General features: G+C 45.7%; 1 protein-coding gene across 2 annotated transcripts in view; it reads left to right on the top strand.

Moving 5' to 3' along the window:
• Positions 1 to 20,913, top strand: part of ASB18 (ankyrin repeat and SOCS box containing 18) — a 55,292-nt gene extending 34,379 nt beyond the window's left edge. For both annotated transcript variants that reach the window (XM_060257903.1, XM_060257894.1), the window contains 3 exons: positions 9,057 to 9,561; positions 12,180 to 12,293; positions 20,302 to 20,913. In XM_060257903.1, the coding sequence (XP_060113886.1) occupies positions 9,057 to 9,561; positions 12,180 to 12,293; positions 20,302 to 20,487 (805 nt within the window). In that variant the 3' untranslated portion in view covers positions 20,488 to 20,913. The remainder of the gene's footprint in view (positions 1 to 9,056; positions 9,562 to 12,179; positions 12,294 to 20,301) is intronic.
• Positions 20,914 to 23,259: the final 2,346 nt, after the last annotated feature.

Genomic DNA, 23,259 nt, shown 5'->3' on the forward strand with positions numbered 1-23,259 from the left:
CGGAAGGGGAAATTAAGGGCCCATTGGGTTTTGACAAGGGATAGTGAATGCAAGCATTTTAAACTGAGTGAGATGCCTCTAGGGAAATCAGAACAGGGATTTTTGTTTCCAAAAGGATCTGATCCCCATTAGAGAATGCTGAAGACAATTAAAGCAGTTCATGACAGTTAGAGCGGTTCCTCAATGGAACAGGCTTCCTCGGGAGTTGGTGGATCTCCTTCCTTTGGAGGTTTTTAAGAAGAGGCTAGATGGCCATCTGACAGCATTGCTGATTCTGTGAATTAGACAAATCATGAGAATAAGGGAAGGAAGGGTCACATCTGTGCTTAGTTCTTGTGGCTCTTTTTTACACAACCAAGGAAGTGCTGATTGCCTCTTTGGGGGTCAGTCAACATTTTTTCCAGGCCAGTTTGGCAAGGAATCCTGGAGATTTCTGCCATCTTCTGGGCATGGAGAAGGGGTCACTGGGGATGTACATGGGGTGGGGGATGCATTTGTGAAGTTCCTGCATTGTGCAGGGGGTTGGACTAGATGACCCTGGAGATCCCTTCCAACTCTTAAGATTCTATGAATCTATGATTCTAACAAGAAGATGAGCTTTGGAGGTTGCTGGAATCTTGCCAAGGCTGTCACTTCCTCCAAAACCTATAGAAAAGAAACACAACCCTTCTCCTCTGTTAGTTTGAGTTGAGTTAGTTTTATTTAAGATGGCATTTGATCAATTGAATGTTTCTATTTAAATTGTGGTTTTAAAAGTGTGGGGTTTTTAAAAAATGTGCTTGTATGGTTATTGCTTTGTTTACATTGTAAGCCACCTTGAGTTATGTATGGTAAGAAGGCAGTTATAAATGTTTTAAACACACATTCTAAATAAATGAAATAACATGGCAAGAAATGTGGAAGCCATCTTGTTTAAAAATGGGAGATGACAACTGCTTTTCGCTTTTACAAGATAATTCCTCCCTCTCAGAGGAAAACCAGTTACAAGCAAATTCTCACCACTCTCAAGGCCATGCCCCCACTTCACATGTTCCTGACTGACCCATAGAGGAGGGAAAGGATTTGACTCATTTAAATTGCCTAGATTTATGGGAAGATCTTTAATAAAATTAGTGCTTTATTTCAAGTCTACACTTTTTAAGGACTACACATTCAAGATTTGGCTTGAACCCATACTGGCATCCAAAAGGACCTGAAGCTATTACAAAATTGAGAGATAGCATTGCATGTCAGGAGATGCTATACCCAGGTGCTACTGGGTCTCACTGTAACAAACTACCACTTGTCACTGTTAGATGACACTGTTACTGTTAAAGGACACACACTGGGGGTACAGTTGCCAGCCCCCATTTCCTCTTTCTAAAAAATGGTCATCAGGCCAACAGTGTGACATCACTTCTGGGGAAAACCTTGAAGTAATGTTAGTGGTCACTCCACTCTAGGAATCAGCAGAAACGCCATGGTTGCCTGGCAACTCTAGCTGGGAACCCAACAGAAACTGAAGGGGTTCAGCATTCCCACAGTGGTAGGGTTGTCGCATCCCCCACTGCCTCTAGGAGTGTCCGGGAAAACGCTATGGTTTTCCTGGATGCTCTAGCAATTTGATACCATAGAGTTTTCCTCCCAAATTGCTAGAGCATCCGGGAAAACCATAGAGTTTTCCCAGATGCTCCTGTCAGGCTCTGTTCATTGATACTATTGCCAAATGCTGATTACTAACCATATTGATTAATGCCTAGATATGCTCACTAACCTAAGGCTGTAGAGGGGTAGAGAGGGGGGGGGGAGTAGAGAGTAGCTTCCCAGGAATATCAAAGGTTGCCAAACCCTCTTTGAAGTAGAAAGTATCCGCCAGATTCTCACCTCCTCCCTAGAGGCAGCAAGGACATTGCCGCCGGGAAAATGTAACCACCAACGGAAAAGATAAGGGGGGAGCGGTGTGAGAATTCTCACATGCAAAAGCAGCCTTTGTTTTGGGAATGGGGTTAGAAACTATTGCTTTGATGTAGAATGTTAAATACCAGTGATTTGAACTGTTCGCCATCAGTTCCAATTCCTATCATGCTGGAGTTACTTCAGAGTATACAATAAATGCAACTTTGTTTCAAATAACAAATCTGCTTATTTGGGAACTTCAATGAACCTTCGCTGACAGCTCCTAGAGTGGCCAGTGTGTTACATCACTGGCGCAATGAAGTCATTTCCGAGTGATGTCACTGCACCAGCAACGTAGGGGGAGGATCGCCCCACTGGCCCAAGGTGGGCCAACGAGTTGGGAACTTCCAGGGTAGGAGAACCTCCGTCCGGCCCGGGAACTTGGGAGCCCAACACGGTGGGCAGCTAGCTCCCTTTGACAAATATGCCAGGAAGCCAAAAGCCTTCTCCTACCGTTTTTCTAAGAATCTGGTATTCAGAAATCTCCTATCTCTCTATGTGGAGATTACACTGAGATTGCCCAGCTGCTGGCCACTTCTTCCTTGAATGTGCCTAACTGGTCCTTTCTGAGAGCCAGGGCTTTTTTGTAGCAAGAACTTCTTTGCCTATTAGGCCACACACTCCTGACATAGCAAATCCTCAAAGAGTTTACAGGACTCTTAGTACAGGGCCTACTGTAAGCTCTTGGAGGATAGGCTACATCAAGGGTGTGTGGCCCAACATGCAAAGGAGTTCCTGCTACAAAAAAAGCCCTGATTGGAGAACACATGCTGAGTGGATCCTATGGAATTTTTTTTAAAAAAAATGTAATGTAGCTACAGAGGGACCAAACTGGATTGGAGCCATAGATGGTTCCCCAAGAAATCCTCTTCCCTCCTGCTTTCCCATGTAGAATAAGATGTCACACACTGGCCACTCTAGGAGCATCTAATATGCAAATGAGTCCCTGCTGGGGGGTTTTCTACCCAAAAAGTCCTGCGTGAAACAATGGTGATGTCAGGGGGTGTGGCCTAATATGCAAATGAGTCCCTGCTGGGTTTTTCTACCAAAAAAGCCCTGTGTAGAACAATAGTGATGTCAGGGGGTGTGGCCTGATATACAAAGGGTTCCTTGCTGCATTTTTTCTACCCCAAAAAAAGCCCTGTGTGAAACAATGGTGACATTGGGGTATAGCCTGATATGCAAATAAGTTCCTGCTGGGCTTTTTCTACCAAAGAAGCCCTGTGTGAAACATTGGTGATGTCAGGGTGTGTGGCCTGATATGCAAATGAGTTCCTGCTGGGGCTTTTTCTACCAAAAATGCCCTGCTGTTTCCTGACCTTTCAACCACAGAAAGTGATCCATTCTTTACTGCTCTGGTTCTGAAAAGACAAGTGCCCAGAAGTCAATCATTCTTATTTCCCAGCTCTCAGCAGCCTAGAAGGGTCACAAGCCAGCAACCCTTTCCAGTAAACGGCCCCGCTCCCTTCCCGCTAGTGGTTGTCAGGGCATTCCATCCTAGGCTGTTATTTTTTTCCTGGGCTATTTTTAAATTAATGAGGTTGGTTCCTTCAGATAAAAGAGACCGGAGCCCCTTTCCACTCACGAGGCCCCCTGCAGAGCCTCTCGGGAGCTCAGCATCCAAGGTGGAGCGTTCAGCCTCTACCCTTAATTACGTGAGACTCTTGAAATCCGTCAGGTTCAGGAGGTGGTTGAAGGCAGCAGGGGGACAGTGTCTGCCCTGCTGGTTGGTAGAGGAGGCATCCAAGTGACACAGGAGGCGGGGCTGAGGGACAAACAGGACCGGAGTTACATGTTTTTTGAGGGGGGGCAAAATTAAGAAATGGCGCCCCCTTATGGGCCATTTTATTTTATGGTCCCACAGAACACAATAAACTCCATACACAATTTGGCGCCCCCTCTCCGTCAGCACCCGAGGCAAGCACCCCCCTCTGCCCCCTCCTAGATCCGGCCCTGGGGACAAAGGGGGTATCCAGGCCTTTCCGGACTAAGCAAAAGTGTGGAAGACAAACCTAGAAAGTAATTGCATTCAGCTGTGCCCTAGTTTGCTTCCACATCACCCCAGCTTTGGTCTCAAAAGAATGGCCAGAGCAGAGTTTTGTGTTCCCTAGACTATCTGGCACCCTAGGCAAGGCTAACTTCTAGTGTCCCCCCTGCACTGATAATGTTACTGAGTCACATGGGGGTGCCCAATTTGTTTCCCCCAGAAGGCCAGCGCCCTAGGCAATCACCTAATCTGTCTAATGGCAGGGTTGGTCCAGGTTTCCTGGAGATAGGGTTGCCAAGTCCAATTCAAGAAATATCTGGGGACTTTGGGGGTGGAGCCAGGAGACATTGGGGATGGAGCCAGGAGCAAGGCTGTGACAAGCAGAATTGAACTCCAAAGGGAGTTCTGGCCATCACATTTAAAGGGACCGCACACCTTTTAAAATGCCTTTCTTCCATTGGAAATAATGAAGGACAGGGGCACCTTCTTTTGGGGCTCATAGAATTGGACCCCCTGGTCCAATCTTTTTGAAACTTGGGGGGGGGGTATTTTGGGGAGAGGAACTGGATGCTATACTGAAAATGTGGTGCATCTACCTCAAAAAACAGCCCCCCCTGAGCCCCAGATACCCGCGGATCAATTCTCCATTATTTCCTATGGGAATAAGTCTCCATAGATAACAGAGTTCCCAGCAGACATTTCCCTCCCCCCGCCCCCGCTTTCTGATGACCCTGAAGGGGGGAGGGCCTCCAAACCGGGGGCCAGTAAATTCTAAGAAGTTTTGAATTCAGGATAGGCACAGTACTGCTGCAAAAAGAGGGGCTTGCTCGACATTAAAATTAATTATAAAGAAAATAAGAGCAAATGGCCATCTAAAGAACAGCTTGCTGAATATATACATAGAGGACTATAGGCCAGCAAACTCCAGAAGGCTCATGAACATTTGGTTGGTACTAGTGGCTGTTACACCTGGAAAAAACATAGAAAAGCATTACTCCTGAGGAAGTCTACTGATGAAATGGGCTTATATCCGGGTGCTCATAGACTTTTTTTGCAATATGGGAATGTTAATATTGGACCTCTATTACAACATGTAGTATGCAAGATTTACAATATGAAATATATGAATGGATATTTAGATTGGACTTTTATTACAGTATGAAGTATGTAAATTTTAAAATGTGGAGCATTGAAATATATGAAGGTTTTTAAACAGTTACAATAAATTTTGTTTATCATCACAGCAGTTGTTTAACTTCCATTGCCTGTCCCACCTGGGGATTGGCAATCCTACCTGGAGAATATTGCACAGTGGTTTCTTTTGGGTGGCACACTTGCTGCTGTCAGCTACGGTTACTGGAAAGCACTTGTTGTTGCTGCCCTGTCTGAAAAGCGACTCATGCAAATGTTTGCATGGCCAGTACCCTTCCGCAGCCAGTGATCCCCAACGCCTCTCTTCATACCAAGCCAAGTACCTGCTGGAAATGAAGCCGAACCCAGCCGCTTGGCTTGGCCTTCTCTAGTAACTCTCCTGCTCTCTGCCTTCTGAAGAGTTTGACCTTGCTGTGTGACTCTGTCAACCAGGTCCTTCCACTGCAGTGCTAACTGCTCATCGAAGCAACAGTCACTTTGATTCATTTAGACTTGCTTATCACATTCATTTACTTGTACCAAAGACATGGCTGTGGACTGCTTTATCTTTCAGCCTCTTGCGTTTGCCAGAAGGTATTTTAAGCCATGACTGTGAAGTTAGATCATGAAGACAGAAAAGGTCCCCCGTCTCTTTGACCCAAGCGACTGCTTACTCAGAAAACGCTTGGGACTAAGCAGCACTGAAGGAAATGCATCTTCGGGTGTCCATAGACCCAGGTTCAGGAAAATGGCCAGAGCAGCTGTGTCTTGGCATACTGCCCTCGTTCTGGAGGTACTAGTATGAAGAACTGCCCTCATTCTGGAGGTACTAGAATGAAGAACCGGAATCCTGGAAGGAAGTGTAGCCACATTTCCTTACAGGAGCGCAAAGCATCAACTGCAGTTTAGTGAACATGACGCAATGATCCCAAAGGATCTTGCAGTTATCACTCTGCCCACTGTTTCTTTTGGAAATACACTGAAGTTCCAGGATTCCATGGAGTGTGCCTGTGTGTTCTTCATTAGTTCTCAAGAAGCCACTGTCTGCACTTCCCTGTGACAGTACAACACAATGGACAGAAAGGGAAGAGGTGGTTTGGTTTGTGCTTCTTCGAGGGCTTCAGGAAGGACAACTTGGCATGTATTAGGGTTGCCAAGCCTAATTCAAGACATATCTGGGGACTTTGTGGGTGGAGCCAGGAGCATAATTAAACTCCAAAAGGAGTTCTGGCCATCACATGTAAAGGGACCGTGCGCCTTTTAAATGCCTTCCCTCCATTAGAAATAAAACACCTTCTTTTGGGGCTCATAGAACTGGACTCCCTGGTCCAAACCTTTTGAAACTTGGAGGGTGTTTTGAGGAGAGGCACTGGATGCTATGCTAAAAATTTGGCACTTCTACCTCAAAAAACAGCTCTTCCAGATACCCACATATCAATTCACCATTATACCCTATGAGAATCAGGGGGTGTGGCCTGATATGCAAATGAGTTCCTGCTGGGTTACCTGAACCCAGCTTCCACCGGGATTGAACTCAGGTTGTGAGCAGAGCTTGGACTGCAATACTGCAGCTTTACCACTCTGCATCACAGGGCTGTATGCCACAGAAGCCACCCTCAGAAGCAGCCATGTTCTCCAGGGAAACTGATCTCTGCCTCTGGAGATCACTTGTGATTCCACGAGATCTCTAGGCCCCACTTAAGGTTGCCAACCTCTAGGTGGGGGCTGGAGATCTCCCAGAATTGCAATTGATCTCCAGATAATATAAATCACGTAGTTATTTATTTAAAACACTTATTCCACTTTCCTGGGGGAAATGGCTGCTTTGGGAGGTGGCATGCATGAAACCCTACCAAGATCCCACCCCTTCCTAAACCCCACTCACCTAAGCTCCACCCTCAAATCTCCAGATATTCTTGAGCCCAGAGTACACAACCCCAATCCCACCTGGAGGCTGGCAACCCTATGACAGAGAACAGAAATCCACAGTGCAATCTTCTGGGGCGCTGAGCTATGGCTCCAAGACAGTCCCTTCAGCAGCTCTTCACCCTCTTGCAGCTGCTGGAGCATTTCAGGCCCCAAATAATTCATATTCTGTGCAAACTCAAGCTTATGACTAAGAGCATATAAGCATGTTTGCGGGGCCTTTTTTGGTAAAACAAGCCTAGCAGGAAATCATTTGCATATTAGGCCACACCCCTGATGTCACCATTGTTTCACATGGGCCTTTTTTGTAGGAAAAGCCCAGCAGGAACTAATTTGCGTATTAGGCCACACCCCTTGATACCAAGCCAGCCAGAACTGTGTTCCTGCTCAAAAAAAGTCCTGCATGTTTGTAAGTTGCCTTGGAATTCTTCATATCTGGGGGTGCAGAGTTAGGAACAGGAGAGATTTTGTGCTGAATGGGCTACCCTTGAATGGGAAAGCCAATGTGCTGTAGTGGTTAAGAGCAGCGGCCTCTAAACTGAGAGAACCAGATTTGACTCCCCACTCCTTCTCCTTCACATGGAGCCTGCTGGGTGACCTCGGGCCAGTCACAGTTCTCTCCGAACTCTCTCAGCCCCACCTGCCTCACAAGGTGCCTACTGTGGGGAGAGGACAGGAAGGAGACTGTAAGCTGCTTTGAGATACATTAAGGTAGAGAAAATGGGGTATAAAAATCTACTCTTCTTCTTCTGCATCATTCAATATAAAACATTACTCAAATTCAAAATCAGTTTGCTTTGGAATTTGCTTATTTCAGGTTTTTTTAGCATTGTACAACAAAGCCCTTATTATTTATAATTATTTTCTGAAACAATAACAAAGTGAACTATTGATTTCAAGGGACACACACTTGGTAAGCCTCTGAGAGCCAGTTTGGTGTAATGGTTAAGTGTGTGGACTCTTATCTGGAAGAACCGGGTTTGATTCCCCACTCCTCCACTTGCACCTGCTGGCATGGCCTCCACTTGCACCTGCTGGCATGGTCAGCCATAGTTCTGGCAGAGGTTGTCCTTGAAAGAGGTTGTGCTTGCACGGACATTATATGCGCAGTTGTGGAAGCAAAATAAAATACCAGAAAAATGGGACTGGATTATGAAAATTATACATTGGAGCAAAATGGACACGCTTACTAGAACATTAGAAGAACTTGACATAGATAAGTATAACAAGGAATGGGAGAAATTTCAAAAGTATGTTGAAAAACAGTGGAAGGTGAAAGGACATTTGGTGATTTTTAACAATGTTTTTTTTTAATGTAAAGTGTTATCAAATTATTATTATTTTAATACGGACTATAGGTAAAGCAGAATTATGGAAATATATAGTGTCTTTGCTTATAAGGACTGGGTTTAATGGACTATAATTAAGATAACACTAAGAATTAAGTATAATAATACTATAAATGGACTATTAATCAAGATAGATAATAATAGTAATAAGTAACCTTGTTCTTATTTGTATTTTATTATAGTTATAAGTTTTTTTAAAATAGGTTCTTAAAAGGTTAATATTACCTTTTAATTTTTTTATACTTTAAGTAGACTGCACCGGGGAAGTCACAGAAAGGGGGGAGGGAGATGGGAAATGTGATGCAATATTTTTGATGTTCATTTTTGGATGATAACTGATTAATGTTACTGAATAATAAAAATTGTTTTACACAAAAAGAAAGGGCAGCTGCTGTGAGAGCCCTCTCAGCCCCACCGACCTCACAGGGTGGCTGTTGTGGGGGAAGAAGATAAAGGAGATTGTGAGCCACTCTGAGACTCTGAGATTTGGAGTGGAGGGTGGGATATAAATCCAATATCTTCTTCTTCTGATCAACAAACTTTCATTCACAGTTGTGCTTTAATCCTGCCTTTGCCTCTTATCCTGCCCTTAGGAATATTTGCAGAACTACGCAGCATCCTAAAGGAAAGCATAGAGAAGCAGGAATAGAGCAACGCAACCCACTAGTGGGTTAATGTTTGTCCGCTCCATTTCTTGCCCATGTAATTCTGATGTCCCTCCTTTGAAGGTGTGCAAAAGCTCTGGTGACCTTTGGCGCCTTGGTCAACCAGCCCAGTGAAGAGACTCAGGAAACTCCTCTTCATACTGCAGCGAAGCATGGCCTGTATGAGCACACCCACCTATATCTCAGGAATGATGCTACGGTGGATGCAAGGAACAGTCTGGGGGAGACAGCACTCGGCGTCACCTGCAGAGAAGCGAAGGAAAGGGAGACCCAAGAAAGCTATTTGCAGGTTTGTCGACTGCTGCTTTCGCACAGAGCTGAAGTGAATTCTGTGGATGAGGAAATGAAGACCCCGCTTCACAAGGCCTGCAAGAATGCCCATCACGACTTGGTTCTGCTCCTACTGCAAAAGCAAGCAGACGTCAACGCCCTGGACTACAATGGGGCGTCACCGCTCTCCTGCGTCCTCCAGACAGCAGCTTTCAAGCAAGAGCTGAGACCACACCGCACAGTGCAGACTCTGCTGAACCACGGCTCCCCAAAAATATGGCCGACGGCTTTCATCAAGGTATCTGAGTTCTGTCGTTTCAAAGGGAAGCTGGGTGGGGCTGCAGTAAAACGGATTGATTGGAGTCTGGTCATGCCTTGGAGACCCACAAGATGTTCAGGGTATGAACTTTCAAGAGCCTGATGAAGGGAGATTTGACTCTTGAACATTTGCACCCTGGAAATCTTGTTGGTCTCTCAGGGGCTAGAACATAAGAGAAGCCATGTTGGATCAGGCCAGTGGTCCATCCAGTCTAACACTCTGTCACACAGTGGTCAAAAAAACCAAGTGCCATCAGGAGGTCCACCAGTGGGGCTAGAAGCCCTCCCACTGTGCCCCCCCCCTCCAAGCACCTAGAATACAAAGCATCACTGGCCCAGACAGAGAGTTCCAACAATACGCTGTGGCTAATAACCACTGATGGACCTCTCATCCATAGGGCTACTGGATTTGAATCTAAGTTCTGTAGGAGAGAACAAGCATTGCTTTTACTGACCTTTCCCTTGCCTTAGGTGAACCCAGAGCTTTTTTTGTAGCAGGAACTCCTTTACATATTAGGCCACACCCCCGATGTAGCCAATCCTCCAAGAGCTTACAGGGCTCTTAGAACAGGGTCTTTTGTAAGCTCCAGGGGGATTGGCTACATTGGGGTGTGGCCTAATATGTAAATGTGTCCCTACTACAAAAAAACCCTGGGTAAAGTCTTTCATGAACCAGAGCAGAGAAAGAAATCTGCCTATGACCTTGCAGATGACTAGGGTTGTCATTTTTAGGTCGAGCAATTCTAGATTTTGGGGGTGGCGTATGGGGAGCAGGGCCGGCACTAAACTGTCTGGCGCCCTTGAGAAGGCTGATATCCCCTTCTGATACCGCTTTTGAAAGGAATCCTCACAGTTTCACTTATCAATACTTTTTCAGCCTCTTTCTCCCGACGTTACATGGAGCCACAACTCAATTCTTTACAACATGGATCAACGCATGCTCTCATCTGCTGCTACCGGCTCTCTGTATAACATCGGGAGAAAGAGGCTGAAGTAGTATTGATAAGCAAAACCGTGAGGATTCCTTTCAAAAGTGGTTCCTTATTCTCTCTGTGCCTTCATGAGTGGAACACTAACAAACTCAAAGATTCCACCCACATCTTTACTACGTCTATTTTGAAGAAGCTTGTTTCTAAGAGACTGTGTGAGACTTTGTGTGGGGAAATTTCAATCATTAAGCATTTAAGTGTTCCTAAGTTGTGTTTCGCTTTAGTTTGCACTAAAAGAACGCATTTATACATGTTTTACGTGAGAGTTTCATTGCTTTCGGTGGTTGTTACGTATAGCTCACTATAGACACGGGTTCCAGTTGTATTTACTATTAAGTTGGTGATGGACAGCTGGCTGATGATAGTCCCTTTAAGGTTATAAGAACATAAGAAAAGCCATGTTGGATCAGGTCAATGGCCCATCCAGTCCAACACCGTGTCACACAGTGACCAAAAAACCCAAGTGTCATCAGGAGGTCCATCAGTGGGGCTCCCACTGTGCCCCCCCAAGCACCAAGAATACAGAGCATCACTGCCCCAGACAGAGAGTTCCACAATACACTAATAGCCACTGATGGACCTCTGCTCCATATGTTTATCCAATCCCCTCTTAACGCTGTCTATGCTTGCAGCTGCCACCACCTCCTGTGGCAGTGAATTCCATGTGTTAATCACCCTATGGGTGAAGAACAGACTTCCTCGGGAGGTCTCCTTCCTTGGAGGTTTTTAAACAGAGGCTAGATGGCCATCTGACAGCAATGAAGATCCTGTGGATTTAGGGGTAGGTGTTTGTGAGTTTCCTGCATTGTGCAGAGGGTTGGACTAGATGACCCTAGAGGTCCCTTCCAACTCTATGATTCTAAGAAGTACTTCCTTTTATCAGTTATAAGAACATAAAACAGGGTTTTCAAGGCAAGAGACATTTAGAGGTGGTTTGCCATTGCCTGCCTTTGTATTGTGACCCTGGACTTCCTTGGTGGTCTCCCATTCAAGTACTGACCAGGCCAGTCCTGCGTGGCTTCTGAGATCTGACAAAATTAGGCTAGCCTGGACCATCCAAGTCAGGGCTGTTAACCAACTTATCCAGTTAGTTATATCACTCCATTAAAAATAATAACAAACTCCCACAATCTGTTACTCAAGTATCAGGTTGTAAATAATGTAGACCATGCATTTCAGTTCCCAGGGGCTTGTTGCCAAATCCACTTTGACACACGGCTGCCACTTCACAGGAATATCTGGCCACGTTCCAGAACCAAATGTACCGTTGTATTTGAAGCAGCTTCTCTAGGTCTAAGGTGACTGGATGTCTCCCTCTTCTCAAATCCAGCCCTCATTAAATCTCCAACAATATTGAATGGGGAAGAAGGCATCCTAGAATATCTTCTGTGGTCTTGTGCAGATCTCATTCTGGCTTACAAACTATTAATCTGCAGATCAGGAATCAGCTTCAGGAATGGTTGCTATCCCCTATCCTCCCCCCATACACACACACAGATGTGGAATGATGTGATATACCCTGATCTTGTTAGAACGCAGAAGCTGGAAAATGTAGACCAGAATAATCTTGGTGGGTTTTTTTAAGTATACCTGATTCTTTCCACACTAGGTGCTGAAATCTTGCGCCTCCGTGCCAGAGATCATTGAAATCCTTTGCAATTCCTACCCTCATCTGCCCATCTCTGAGAAGTGGGTTGAAGCTATTCCTAAGGAAGATTTTCAGGTAAAAAAAAAGCTAAAGTGTATCACTACAGTCACAGAATATTTTATGATGATGAGGCTGTCCATGGAAAGAGCAAGCAAGTAGGATGCCTTTCTTTTAAAATGCCATGCTGGAGGTTCCTAGATACACAGACAGTGATTGTGGTTTTCCACTGATTAAGGGAAGGCCACTGTGTACATTTGCAGAAGAAATTCCTTTTGCACACAGCAGGTAGGAGCTATGATTCCTACTAATACAACTATCCAGAACACTGATCCTCTTAATGGAGTCTATAGCTGTCTGCTGGCAGCCAAAATTCTCTCCAGGATCTCAGGGTGCTTTCCTTCCTCAACAAGGGTTGTCAAGTCTTAGTTGGGAAATACCTGGAGATTCAGAGGGTGGAGCCTGAGGAGGGTGAGATTTGGGGAGGGGAAGGACCTTAGCAGAGAGGAGGGGTGTCAAACATGTGACCTATGAGGTGCATCCAGCCTACACAGGGCTCAAATCTGTCTCCCAAGCAACTTCCTTCTGCTTCCCCCCCCTCCCCCACCCCGCCCCAGAGAGAGAGAGAGGGAGCTCTATGGCTGCTTCCTGCTTTGTGTGGGAGAGATACAAAGACAATCCTTTCACTTACTCACTCACACAGAAAGAACTGCTTCCTTCTCCAGGGCTGCTCCTTCTCTTTTGGGGAGGAAGGGAGGGGGAGGAAAGAGAGCGAGAGAAAATAGCTTCATGACCAACAACATTTTAGTCCAGGTATAAACTTTTGTGTACAAGCAGAAGAAATTCCTTTCTCCTTAAGGAGGGAGGGCGAGTGCGTGCGTGGATTCTTCTGACAAGCACAATGTACATTTGAGGAAATTATTTTGGCTTATTCTGAAAAGTTGTTTTAAAAAAAGATTGGATTTTTTTTGTTCCTATCTGGATTTATTTCAAAAAGACCCTGATTAGGAATGAGAATACTTGGATTGGTTCTTATATCTTGGAGAGTGGAGTGATTTCAGATGCCAAATGATAATCACCCACATTGGTAATGAAACAGGAAAACAAGCTCTCAGTTCAATCCAGGAGGATACATTGTCTTGAGCTTCATTATCAATTGCAATTCGGCAGTCAGGGCTTTTTCTACACGAAAATTCAGGGCTTTTTGTGTAGAAAAAGCCCAGCAGGAACTCATTTGTAAATTAGGCCACACCCCCTGATGTCACCATTGTTTCACCCAGGGATATTTTTTTTTGTAGAAAAAGCCCGGCAGGAACTCATTTGCGCATTAGGCCACACCCCCTGGTGCCAAGATTTATTATTTGCATCCTTCTGAACTGAATCTTCCTGGACAGAATTGGGACCTCGGTTTCCTTTTTCATTACCAGTGCTTGTATCTCCATGCTTACTATCCCTCTGCATATCATTGTCATTCACCTGCTATTGCCATTCAACATCTGAAATCACCTTTAGTAGGAATTTATTGGTTTATTTGTACTGAAAAATTGTAATTGACAGAAGGAAACCCTAGGGACCATTTTTCCAAACAGCCTCTTCTAACACACCAATTTCCTGCCCACGGGCAGTGCAGTTATCCAGTAAGAGGGTCATTTTCACCCCTTCCACAATCCACTGCTGTCTTCAACTAACTAACAATATTAGTCATATTTACCTACCATTAAACTAAATGGTTTACCTACCGTTAAACTAAATGGTCTTGAAGCTATTTTTTCTCGCTCTCTTTCCTCCCCCTCATAGCGAGATTTGAGCCCCGTGTAGCCTGGATGCACCTCATAGGTCACATGTCTGACACCCTTCCTCTCTGCTAAGGTCCTTCCCCTCCCCAAGGTCCTTCCCCTCCTCTAAGGTGACCAGAACTGATAACTGAAAATCACAGTGAACACTTCTTCTCAAGCCATGTGGGGCTTCCAGATGCTATGTCTCTCTAGACAAATATTTACCACTTGAATGGTGTGGAAGTGGAAGTTCAAATCTGGGTCTCTTCCTCTAGGCAGTTGCTGAAGTTCCACCACCCTACCCCATCTAGTCTCACTCTGAGCTGAGGGTTTTTTCCCCATATCTCTCCTGTTTTCAGAACAATCCACTTCCCATCTTTAAAGAGCATTTTTATTTGTCAGGCTAACATTTTAGTACTCTAGCCCTTCACAATACATCTCTTCTTTCATTCCCCCAGTTCCCTTGAAATTCTCCATTATGTGACCTAAACTCAGTCAAATCCAGACGAATTTCTAGTAGCAGATCTGATTGAAGAGTTTGGGGCAGATACCAGCATCCACTGTGTATACCCACCACTAGGGATGGGCATTGAATCAAAAAAACTGGCTCAGTTCAGGGTGGCCCCCAAACCAAACCCTAAACCAAACTGAGTTCAGTTCCCCCTTTCTCCTAGCTGCGGTGAGCTGCAGCTGGGAGGATGGGGGAAATCACCAGGGAAGTGTTAAAAGGCTCACAACCATTTAACCCATCTGTTTTGCTTTCCCCGCTTCCAAGTGGGAGGAAGCAAAATAGCTCACAGCCATTTAAACCTAATAGCTAATGGGAAGACCCACCCTGCTGTTAGGTTTAAATGGCTGGCATTTGGAAGCAAGAAGAAGCAAAACCCATTGATGAAATGGCTTGCAGCCATTTAAATGTAATAGCTGGACAGGTGAACCATCAACTGTTGGGCCAAAATGGCTGCCAGCCATTTCAGCAGTCCATTTCACTCTCTCACACACACACTTGGGAGCAGAGGAAAGCAAAACCTACTGGTGAAATGGCTTGCAGTCATTTAAACTTAACAGCTGGGTGCCATTTAAACCTAATAGCCATTTAAACCTAACCGCTGGGTGCCATTTCATCAGTTCATTTTGCTTTCCCCCACTTGGAAGCAGGGTGAAACAAAACCCATCAGTGAAATGGCTGGCAGCCATTTAAATCAAAGAGGTGAACTGTGGACCCATGTCACTCAGCTTTTAGGTTTAAATAGTCCAAACAGTTGAACCAAATTGGACAAAAGTCCAGTAAATGTTTGAGGAAGGTGCCTTTCCCAAACAGCGGTTCAGGGGCTCCAAACCAGTCCCTGTTCATGTCACTTATCTCTCATGCAGACAGTGAGAAGACTAGAGGCACTAGAAGTGGGCCTGGAGAGCTCTCGGTATTATATCTAACCTCCAGATGACAGACCTCAGCAAGACAGACCTTAGTTTCCCAGGAGAAAATGCTTTCTAGCATTGTGCCCTACTGAGGTCCCTCCATTCCCAAATCCTGTCACCCCCCCAGGATGCTCTCCAAAAATCTCTAGATCCTTAGGAATTAATACACCATGGAGTGGGGGAAAGACTGACTGACTGACTTCTGGACTGTTCTAGTAGAAAAGCCTAGACTAACATTCTGCAGACAGACAAGGAGAAGCCACTTAGAAAGAAGGTACTTCCCCTACAGACCTGCCTAGCTGGAGCTTGCTGCCCCCTGCAGGATCTTCTTTTTTGTATACAAGCCATTGCTGTATTCCAAAAGTCAACATAACCCTTGATAGCTGCTTTCACAAGCTTTAATTACTTTAGATAGTTTCATCTTCTTGGGTATCTCTTAAGCCATCAGTGCTTGGGAAAAGGAAGAGGAGAATCTCTTTCTTTCTTTCTTTCTTTCTTTCTTTCTTTCTTTCTTTCTTTCTTTCTTTCTTTCTTTCTTTCTTTCTTTCTTTCTTTCTTTCTTTCTTTCTTTCTTTCTTTCTTTCTTTCTTTCTTTCTTTCTTTCTTTCTTTCTTTCTTTCTTTCTTTCTTTCTTTCTTTCTTTCTTTCTTTCTTGGTTCACTCTATATCCTTAAGTGGCACAACATTTCTAGGGTGGTCCTTGTAGTAGCTTCTTGCCAGACCACTGAAGCCTTCTTAATTCCTTTTTTTGACTGATCTCTAATAACAAAGTGGTTTTTTTTCAGCCCTTTAATATTTTTCCACTAAGTACCTTTAGCTATCTCAGCTTTTTGCCACAGATTTCCAGGCAGGATGCAAATAGACAAATATTTTCCCCACAACCTGTGAGGTAGGTTAGGCTTACAGAGGGAGGAAATGTGACTGGCCTGAGGGATTCATCACATCATACTAGATCTCTGTGAAGCAATAGAAAAAACCAAGATAGGGAGAGAGAGAGGGCCATTTTGTGTCACCAAAGCACATAGTTTATGGCCAAAGCACTGCTGAGCGAGGAAATCAGTACTTAGATGAGGTACTCCCAAACATATGTCTTAATTTTGTGTAACTCAGATTTTGTTAGATGGGTCCTCCCAGGGCTTTTTTTGTACAAAAAGCCCAGCAGGAACTATTTGCATATTAGGCCACACCCCTGGTGCCAAGCAGCCAAAACTGCATTCCTCTGTGTTCCTGCTCAAAAAAAGCCCTGGGTCCTCCCTAGGCTTCCCAATCCCCTGCCCTGGAGGGGGGACCCCCGATTTGGAGCCTTCTCTCCCGTTCGCAAAAAATCCGGAAGCGGGGGGAAAATGGCGGCCCTTCCCTTCCCACCCAGCCCAGATTGCAGCAGCTTCTCCCCGCCCCTTCCCTTCCCACCCAGCCCCATCGCAGCAGCTTCTCCTCACCCCTTCCCTTCCCCTTCCACCCAATGCCATTGCAGCAGCTTCTTCTCGCCCCTTCCCTTCCCCTCCCACCCAGCCCCATCACAGCAGCTTCCCCTCGCTCCTTCCCTTCCCACCCAGCCCCATCGCAGCAGCTTCTCCTCACCCCTTCTCTTCCCTTCCCACCCAGGCCCATCGCAGCAGCTTCTCCTCACCCCTTCCCTTCCCACCCAGCCCCATCGCAGTAGCTTCCCCTCGCCCCTTCCCACCCAGCCCCATCGCAGCAGCTTCTCCTCACCCCTTCCCTTCCCACCCAGCCCAGATAGCAGCAGCTTCTCCTCACCCCTTCCCTTCCCCTCCCACTCAGCCCCATTGCAGCAGCTTCTCCTCACCCCTTCCCTTCCCCTTACACCCAACCCCATTGCAGCAGCTTCTCCTCGCCCCTTCCCTTCCTACCTAGCCCCATCGCAGCAGCTTCTCCTCACCCCTTCTCTTCCCTTCCAACCCAGCCCCATTGCAGCAGCTTCTCCTCGCCCCTTCCCTTCCCACCCAGCCCCATTGCAGCAGCTTCTCCTCGCCCCTTCCCTTCCTTCCCACCCAGCCCCATCGCAGCAGCTTATCCTCGCCCCTTCCATTCCCCTCCCACCCAGCCCCATCGCAGCAGCTTCTCCTCGCCCCTTTCCTTCCCACCCAGCCCCAATCGCAGTAGCTTCTCCTTGCCCCTTCCCACCCAGCCCCATCGCAGCAGAGTCTCCTCGCCCCTTCCCTTCCCACCCAGCCCCAATCGCAGCAGCTTCTCCTCGCCCCTTCCCTTCCCCTTAGGCTTCCCAATCCCCAGGTCCCAGCCAGGAATTCCTGGTTTTACAGGCTTTCCCCATCCAGCTGGCCTGCACGGGAAGCTCCTCCCCTACAGCCACCCTGTACCTCTAGATCTTGGGCAGGACCTGCAAACAGGTATAGTTTTAAATTGTGTTTGTGCCTTTAAATTGGAGCAAGAAGTACTTCATGGGGAAGGGCTAGCAACAGCAGATCTCCTGAGAGTGCAGCCCCTCTTTTTGTTTTGCTTTCCTTTTGGACAAGTGAGTGTGCGTGTAAAAGAGCAGCGTAGCCCCTGTACTTTCCAGACCTTGTTGTGGAGGCACCAGAGACTCCTGCTTTGTTCTGCTGCTTCAGACCAACACGGCTGCCAACTTGCACCAGAGACAGTTAAGCGTGTGTGTGAGTGAGAGAGAGAAAGCAGGGGGAGGGGAGGGAACTCGATTATTCCCTATGGAGACTTATTCTCATAGGAAATAATGGAAAATTGATCCGCGGGTATCTGGGGCTCTGGGGGGGAGCTGTTTTTTGAGGTTGAGGCACCAGATTTGCAGCATAGCATCCAGTACCTCTCCCCAAAATAACCCCCAAGTTTCAAAAAGATTGGACCAGGCGGTCCAATTCTATGAGCTCCAAAAGAAGGTGCCCCTATCCTTCATTATTTCCTATGGAGGGAAGGGATTTAAAAGATGTGTGGTCCCTTTAAATGTGATGGCCAGAACTCCCTTGAAGTTCAATTATGCTTGTCACACCCTTGCTCCTGGCTCCACCCCAATGTCTCCTGGCTCCACCCCCAAAGTCCCCAGCTATTTCTTGAATTGGACTTGGCAACCCTAGTCCTCCCTGCTATGATATTTGGGCTTATTTAATCTACCATTTGAGGAGGCATTAGGAACTGTATCTAGGGCACAGGTTCCCAGCCCTTTTCAACCTGCAGGCACTTTTGGAATTCTGACTTAGCACGGTAGGTACAACCACAAAATGGCTGTCACAGGAAGTTAAATCAGCTACAAAATGGCTGCCACATAGGGTTGCCAAGTCCAATTAAAGAAAAATCTGGGGACTTTGGGGGTGGAGCCAGGAGAATTTGGGGGTGGAGCCAGGAGACATTGGGGATGGAGCCAGGAACAAGGATGCGACAAGCATAATTGAACTCCAAGGGAATTCTGGCCATCACATTTAAAGGGACAGCACGCCTTTTTAAATGCCTTTCTTCCATAGGAAATAATTAAGGATAGGGGCATCATCTTTTGGGGCTCATAGAATTAGACCCTCTGGTCCAATATTTTTGAAACTTGGGGGGTATTTTGGGGAGAGGCACTAGCTGCTATACTAAAATCTGGTGCCTCTTCCTCAAAAAATAGCCCCCCCAGAGCCCCCAATACCCATGGATCAATTCCCTATTATTCTCTATGGGAATGTTCTCCATAGGGAATAATAGAGTGCCTAGTAGACATTTCCCTCCCCACCCCACACTTTCTAAAGGGGGGGAGGGCCTCCATACCAGGGAATCCCCCCTCCCTGCCCCCTCCCTCTCTCTCACACACACACACACAAATACTTACCGTACTTGGTCTTCTTCCAGCAGAATTTGCTCACTGTGAAAACGAAAGTAAGGCTGCACAGGAAAAGAAAGGGAGGGGCCATTCCTGTTTCCTGTGCAGCCTTAAAGGGACACATTTTAAAAACGGATCCCAAGCTGTAAAACAACATGATGCCTACAGGTATGTTCTCTCTCCCCCCGCCCCCAGATTTTTTAAGAGCGGGGGAGGAGGCTAAAAATTTGAGGGTCCCCCGCCAGGGCGGGAGGGTTGGGAAGCCTACTGCCACAGTTTACTTTCAGTCACACCACACTGTGAAGCTTCTTGTACTGTGGTGGCAGCTGCTGCCAAAGCAGTGTTTTTTTTTAAATCTGCACAACCAATCAAATCCCCAGTGGCTGATGAGAAACCTTCATCTGCCAAAAGCCCCACCTGGCCCTCCCCATGTTCTAAAAATACTTGGTGGGAACCTGGAAAGGTGTTGATGGATGCGATGGTGCCCATAGGCACCACTTTATATATTCACCTTCCTGTGAATTTTATTTATTTAACTTATATCCCACCCTACCCCACGTGGGCTCAGGGCAGCTCCCAACACAGTAAGATTACAGTAAAGCCAATAAAATACAGCAATCAAACAGTTCAACAATTTAAAATAAGGCAGCAGTAAAATACCAGTAACCCAAATCTCCCTCAACATTTCACAGGCGAAGGTAAACAGCCTGTATTGTAATCATTTTTAATCAGATGGTGGTGGTACCCTGTTGTACAACAGTGCCCCACACATAATAAGCAGTATCTGGCCACTGAACAGGTACCAGAAAGCAGGAGAGGTCAAGATGGTTCAACGCCCACCACCTTACCCAAAGGCCTGGTGGAACATCTTATAGGCCCCGTGAATACCTTTGGATATTAAAAGCGCTGACAGGTTTTATGTATTTTAAAAATCACAGTCAATCATCCTTAAAAAAAACAAAAAACCCTCATCATCCAAAATGAGGCACTGCTAAACACAATCACCAGTTACCAACTATCTAGAAATGCCTTTTGCCTCCTTATTCTGGTGAAACCTCCTTTCCGGGTGCCTTGCCTCACAAGCTGACCTTCTGTTTCTGTTCAGAGATATCAGCCTTTCTACGAATCCCTCTTCCGTCAGATGTACACAGTGCGGACCCTGCAACATCTGTGTCGCTGCACCATCAGACGAAGGCTTGGCGGGAGATGCCATTGTCTCATTCCCTTGCTCTCTGTGCCCCAGTCCTTGCGAAACTACCTTCTGCTGGAACCAGAGGGAGTCCTTCTCTGAAGGTCCTTCTGCAGTCCTCCTCCAAATCTCAGTACTGTGTCCTTTTGCTGACTCGTCTCCATTGATGTACAACAGACCTCGCTGCTTGTCTGCCCATGGTTTCCACTTCTGCTATAAATAAAATGCTTTCTGCGTTCATACAAGGGTATGGCCTTACAGAGAGTCAAAGCTTTTCTTTTTATGATATGGCTTTTCTGTGTACATTTTACTTTGCAGCCGCACTGGTTTGTTGCTTATTGCTTCATAGATTTCTTCTTCAGTGATCTATTAGTACAATATAAACAGCATAGGGCATGAATAGTAAGGGGTTGGGAGCATTTCAGAATAAAGCATTTGCTGTTGATATGTTGGTCTCTGGTAAAAGGTCAGTGATTATTGAGTTCATAAACTGTTTAGAATTGGATTGTAAAGGGCTAATAAAGTGGGAATGAACTATATTATACAGACAATCTTTTCTACAAGTTTTAATTTTAAAAAAATCAGCCAAACTGATTTTGTGGTAGTGAAAAAGGCCATCATATCGCAGCCAACTTATGGCAATCCCCAGGGGTCATTTTGTAGAAAATTAGGTGGTGGAGCTCATCCAGGGATTGTTATGCAGCTGCACCTACTATTCAATGGACAAGGTGAGAAGGAGGTGGAACTTTCAGAAAGGTTCAGGAGCTGCGTTCCTCTGAGCTCCTGCTGAATCCGAGGCCTGGTGATCCCATAGAGTTTTCAAGGCAAGAGACATTCAGAGGTGTTTTGCTATCGCCTGCCTCTGCACAGTGCCCCTGGACTGCCTTGGTGTAAACCCTTTCAAGTGCAAACCAGGACCAAGCCTGCATAGCTTCCAAGATCTTGCTCCCTCATCTTCCTTGAGACATTCATTTCCGACACCAAAAAATCTCTGAGAATTTTGAGCACCTTCCCTTCCACTGAAGATTACTTTTTTGTGGGGTGCTCCTTTGCACCTGATGAGCCACCATGAACTGTTGCAGCTGAACTTTAAGAGTGGGAGGAAGTCTCGCCACGTACAGCAATCAGATTATCAAACTTGTAGAGTAAATAATGAGGATGTACCCCAGAATAGATGGAACCTGCTCCCAAATTACATTAAAGATTAAACGGAAGTCACCTCCTGTTGGGTGGTTGCTGTCTTCGTACAGATTTTAAGAACATAACATAAGAGAAGCCATGTTGCATCAGGCCAATGGCCCATCCAGTCCAACACTGTCATACAGAGGCCAAAAAAACCAGGTGCAATCAGGAGGTCCACCAGTGGAGCCAGGACACTAGAAGCCCTCCCACTGTTGCCCCCCAACGACAATCTGGTCATGTCACAGCCCACTTAAGGTGACCCCATGGGGTTTTCAAGACAAGAGATGAACAGAGATGGTTTGCCATTGCCTGCCTCTGCACAGCAACCCTGGACTTCGTTGGTCTCCCATCCAAGGACTAGCCAGGACCGACCCTGCTTAGCTTCTGAGATCTATATGAGATCAAGCTATGCTGAGCCATCCAGGTCAGGGCAAATTTTATCTAGCCACAGCTTAGGAATTAGGCCCAGCCCAGGTATGAATGCCTTAGTCCTTGATGAAGCAAGCAAAGTTAAAAACAGAACAGGAACACAAAGCTCTTCCACACAATAGCAATAAACCTTAAAACATAAAGAATTGTTATGACTGTATGTGTTTAAATGCTGAACAGTTTGTGCGTGTGTGTACAAATAGATATATAGCTCAATCATGTCTCTTTGTCTTGGACTCCAGCTCTCTCCAAGCCAATCTGTAATGTATCCCACGTATAAACAATGCACCCTGTGGATGGAATAAATGAGATGTTTGCAAACTCAGCCACCATCAAGAGCAAATGAAGATGGCTTGGCTCTTACAAAAGAGAAAGCAGAACAAAGGCAAGGAAGTCCATCAGCACCTCCTCAGAATCCCATAGCAGCCCAAACAATCCAGTGGTTTCCAAATGGAAGATTTAAAAAAGAATCCACTCTTTCTGGACTAAAACCCATACAGCAACGCAGATAGAAAGAATCAGTATGCTCAGCTACTGAGTTCACAGCAGCAAAATTATTTATGAGTGTTTATGTTAGCCCATTTTAATGTGCTTCCTTCTGCCATGTTATATGGGAGGTTTAAAAAAATACCGTTCTTTGATAGGCTATGCCCCTGTGGGCTGAAGGAAACTGAAGGAACAGACCATGTACTTTTATCCTGTAGATTCTACTGTGATTTATGTGCATCTTATTTGGATCCTATATTGCAATCCCTGGAGAGTAAATCTGATGAAAGCAAGATAGTAAGCTTACTAGCCTCAAATAAGGCTGAAACCACTGAAGTGGTGGCAAACATCCTTTACTGTGCTTATAAGAAGAGAAGTCTGTTTAGAATGTTTAATTAACCACCTTTTTTCCTGCTTCCTTGATTTGATACTGTTGTTGTTATGCCAATAAAGGTTCTGTGACTCTGAAGTTTATGAGCCTAAGCAATGTAGCATCAGTGGAACCAAGAATCTCTATAACATGTTCTGAGCAGGCAAAACTCTGCAGATGTCAGACAGAGAAAATCTTGTTGCTTCTCCCAGCTCATTCTGGGAGAATATTTGATATATTGATGCAGTGCAGAAAGATCAGCAACTGCATTTCATGATGAGATGCAGTTATTTTGCAGAATACGGATTCACCCAATACTCTGTTCTTTTGTATCACACTGCAAGGCTAAACACTGATTGAAACCCACGTTTTACCCACTCTGCAATACGCTGAGTGGGTAAAACATG

The sequence above is a fragment of the Heteronotia binoei genome, chromosome 1 (genome assembly GCF_032191835.1).
Source record: "Heteronotia binoei isolate CCM8104 ecotype False Entrance Well chromosome 1, APGP_CSIRO_Hbin_v1, whole genome shotgun sequence".
Classification (NCBI taxonomy): Eukaryota; Metazoa; Chordata; class Lepidosauria; order Squamata; family Gekkonidae; genus Heteronotia; species Heteronotia binoei.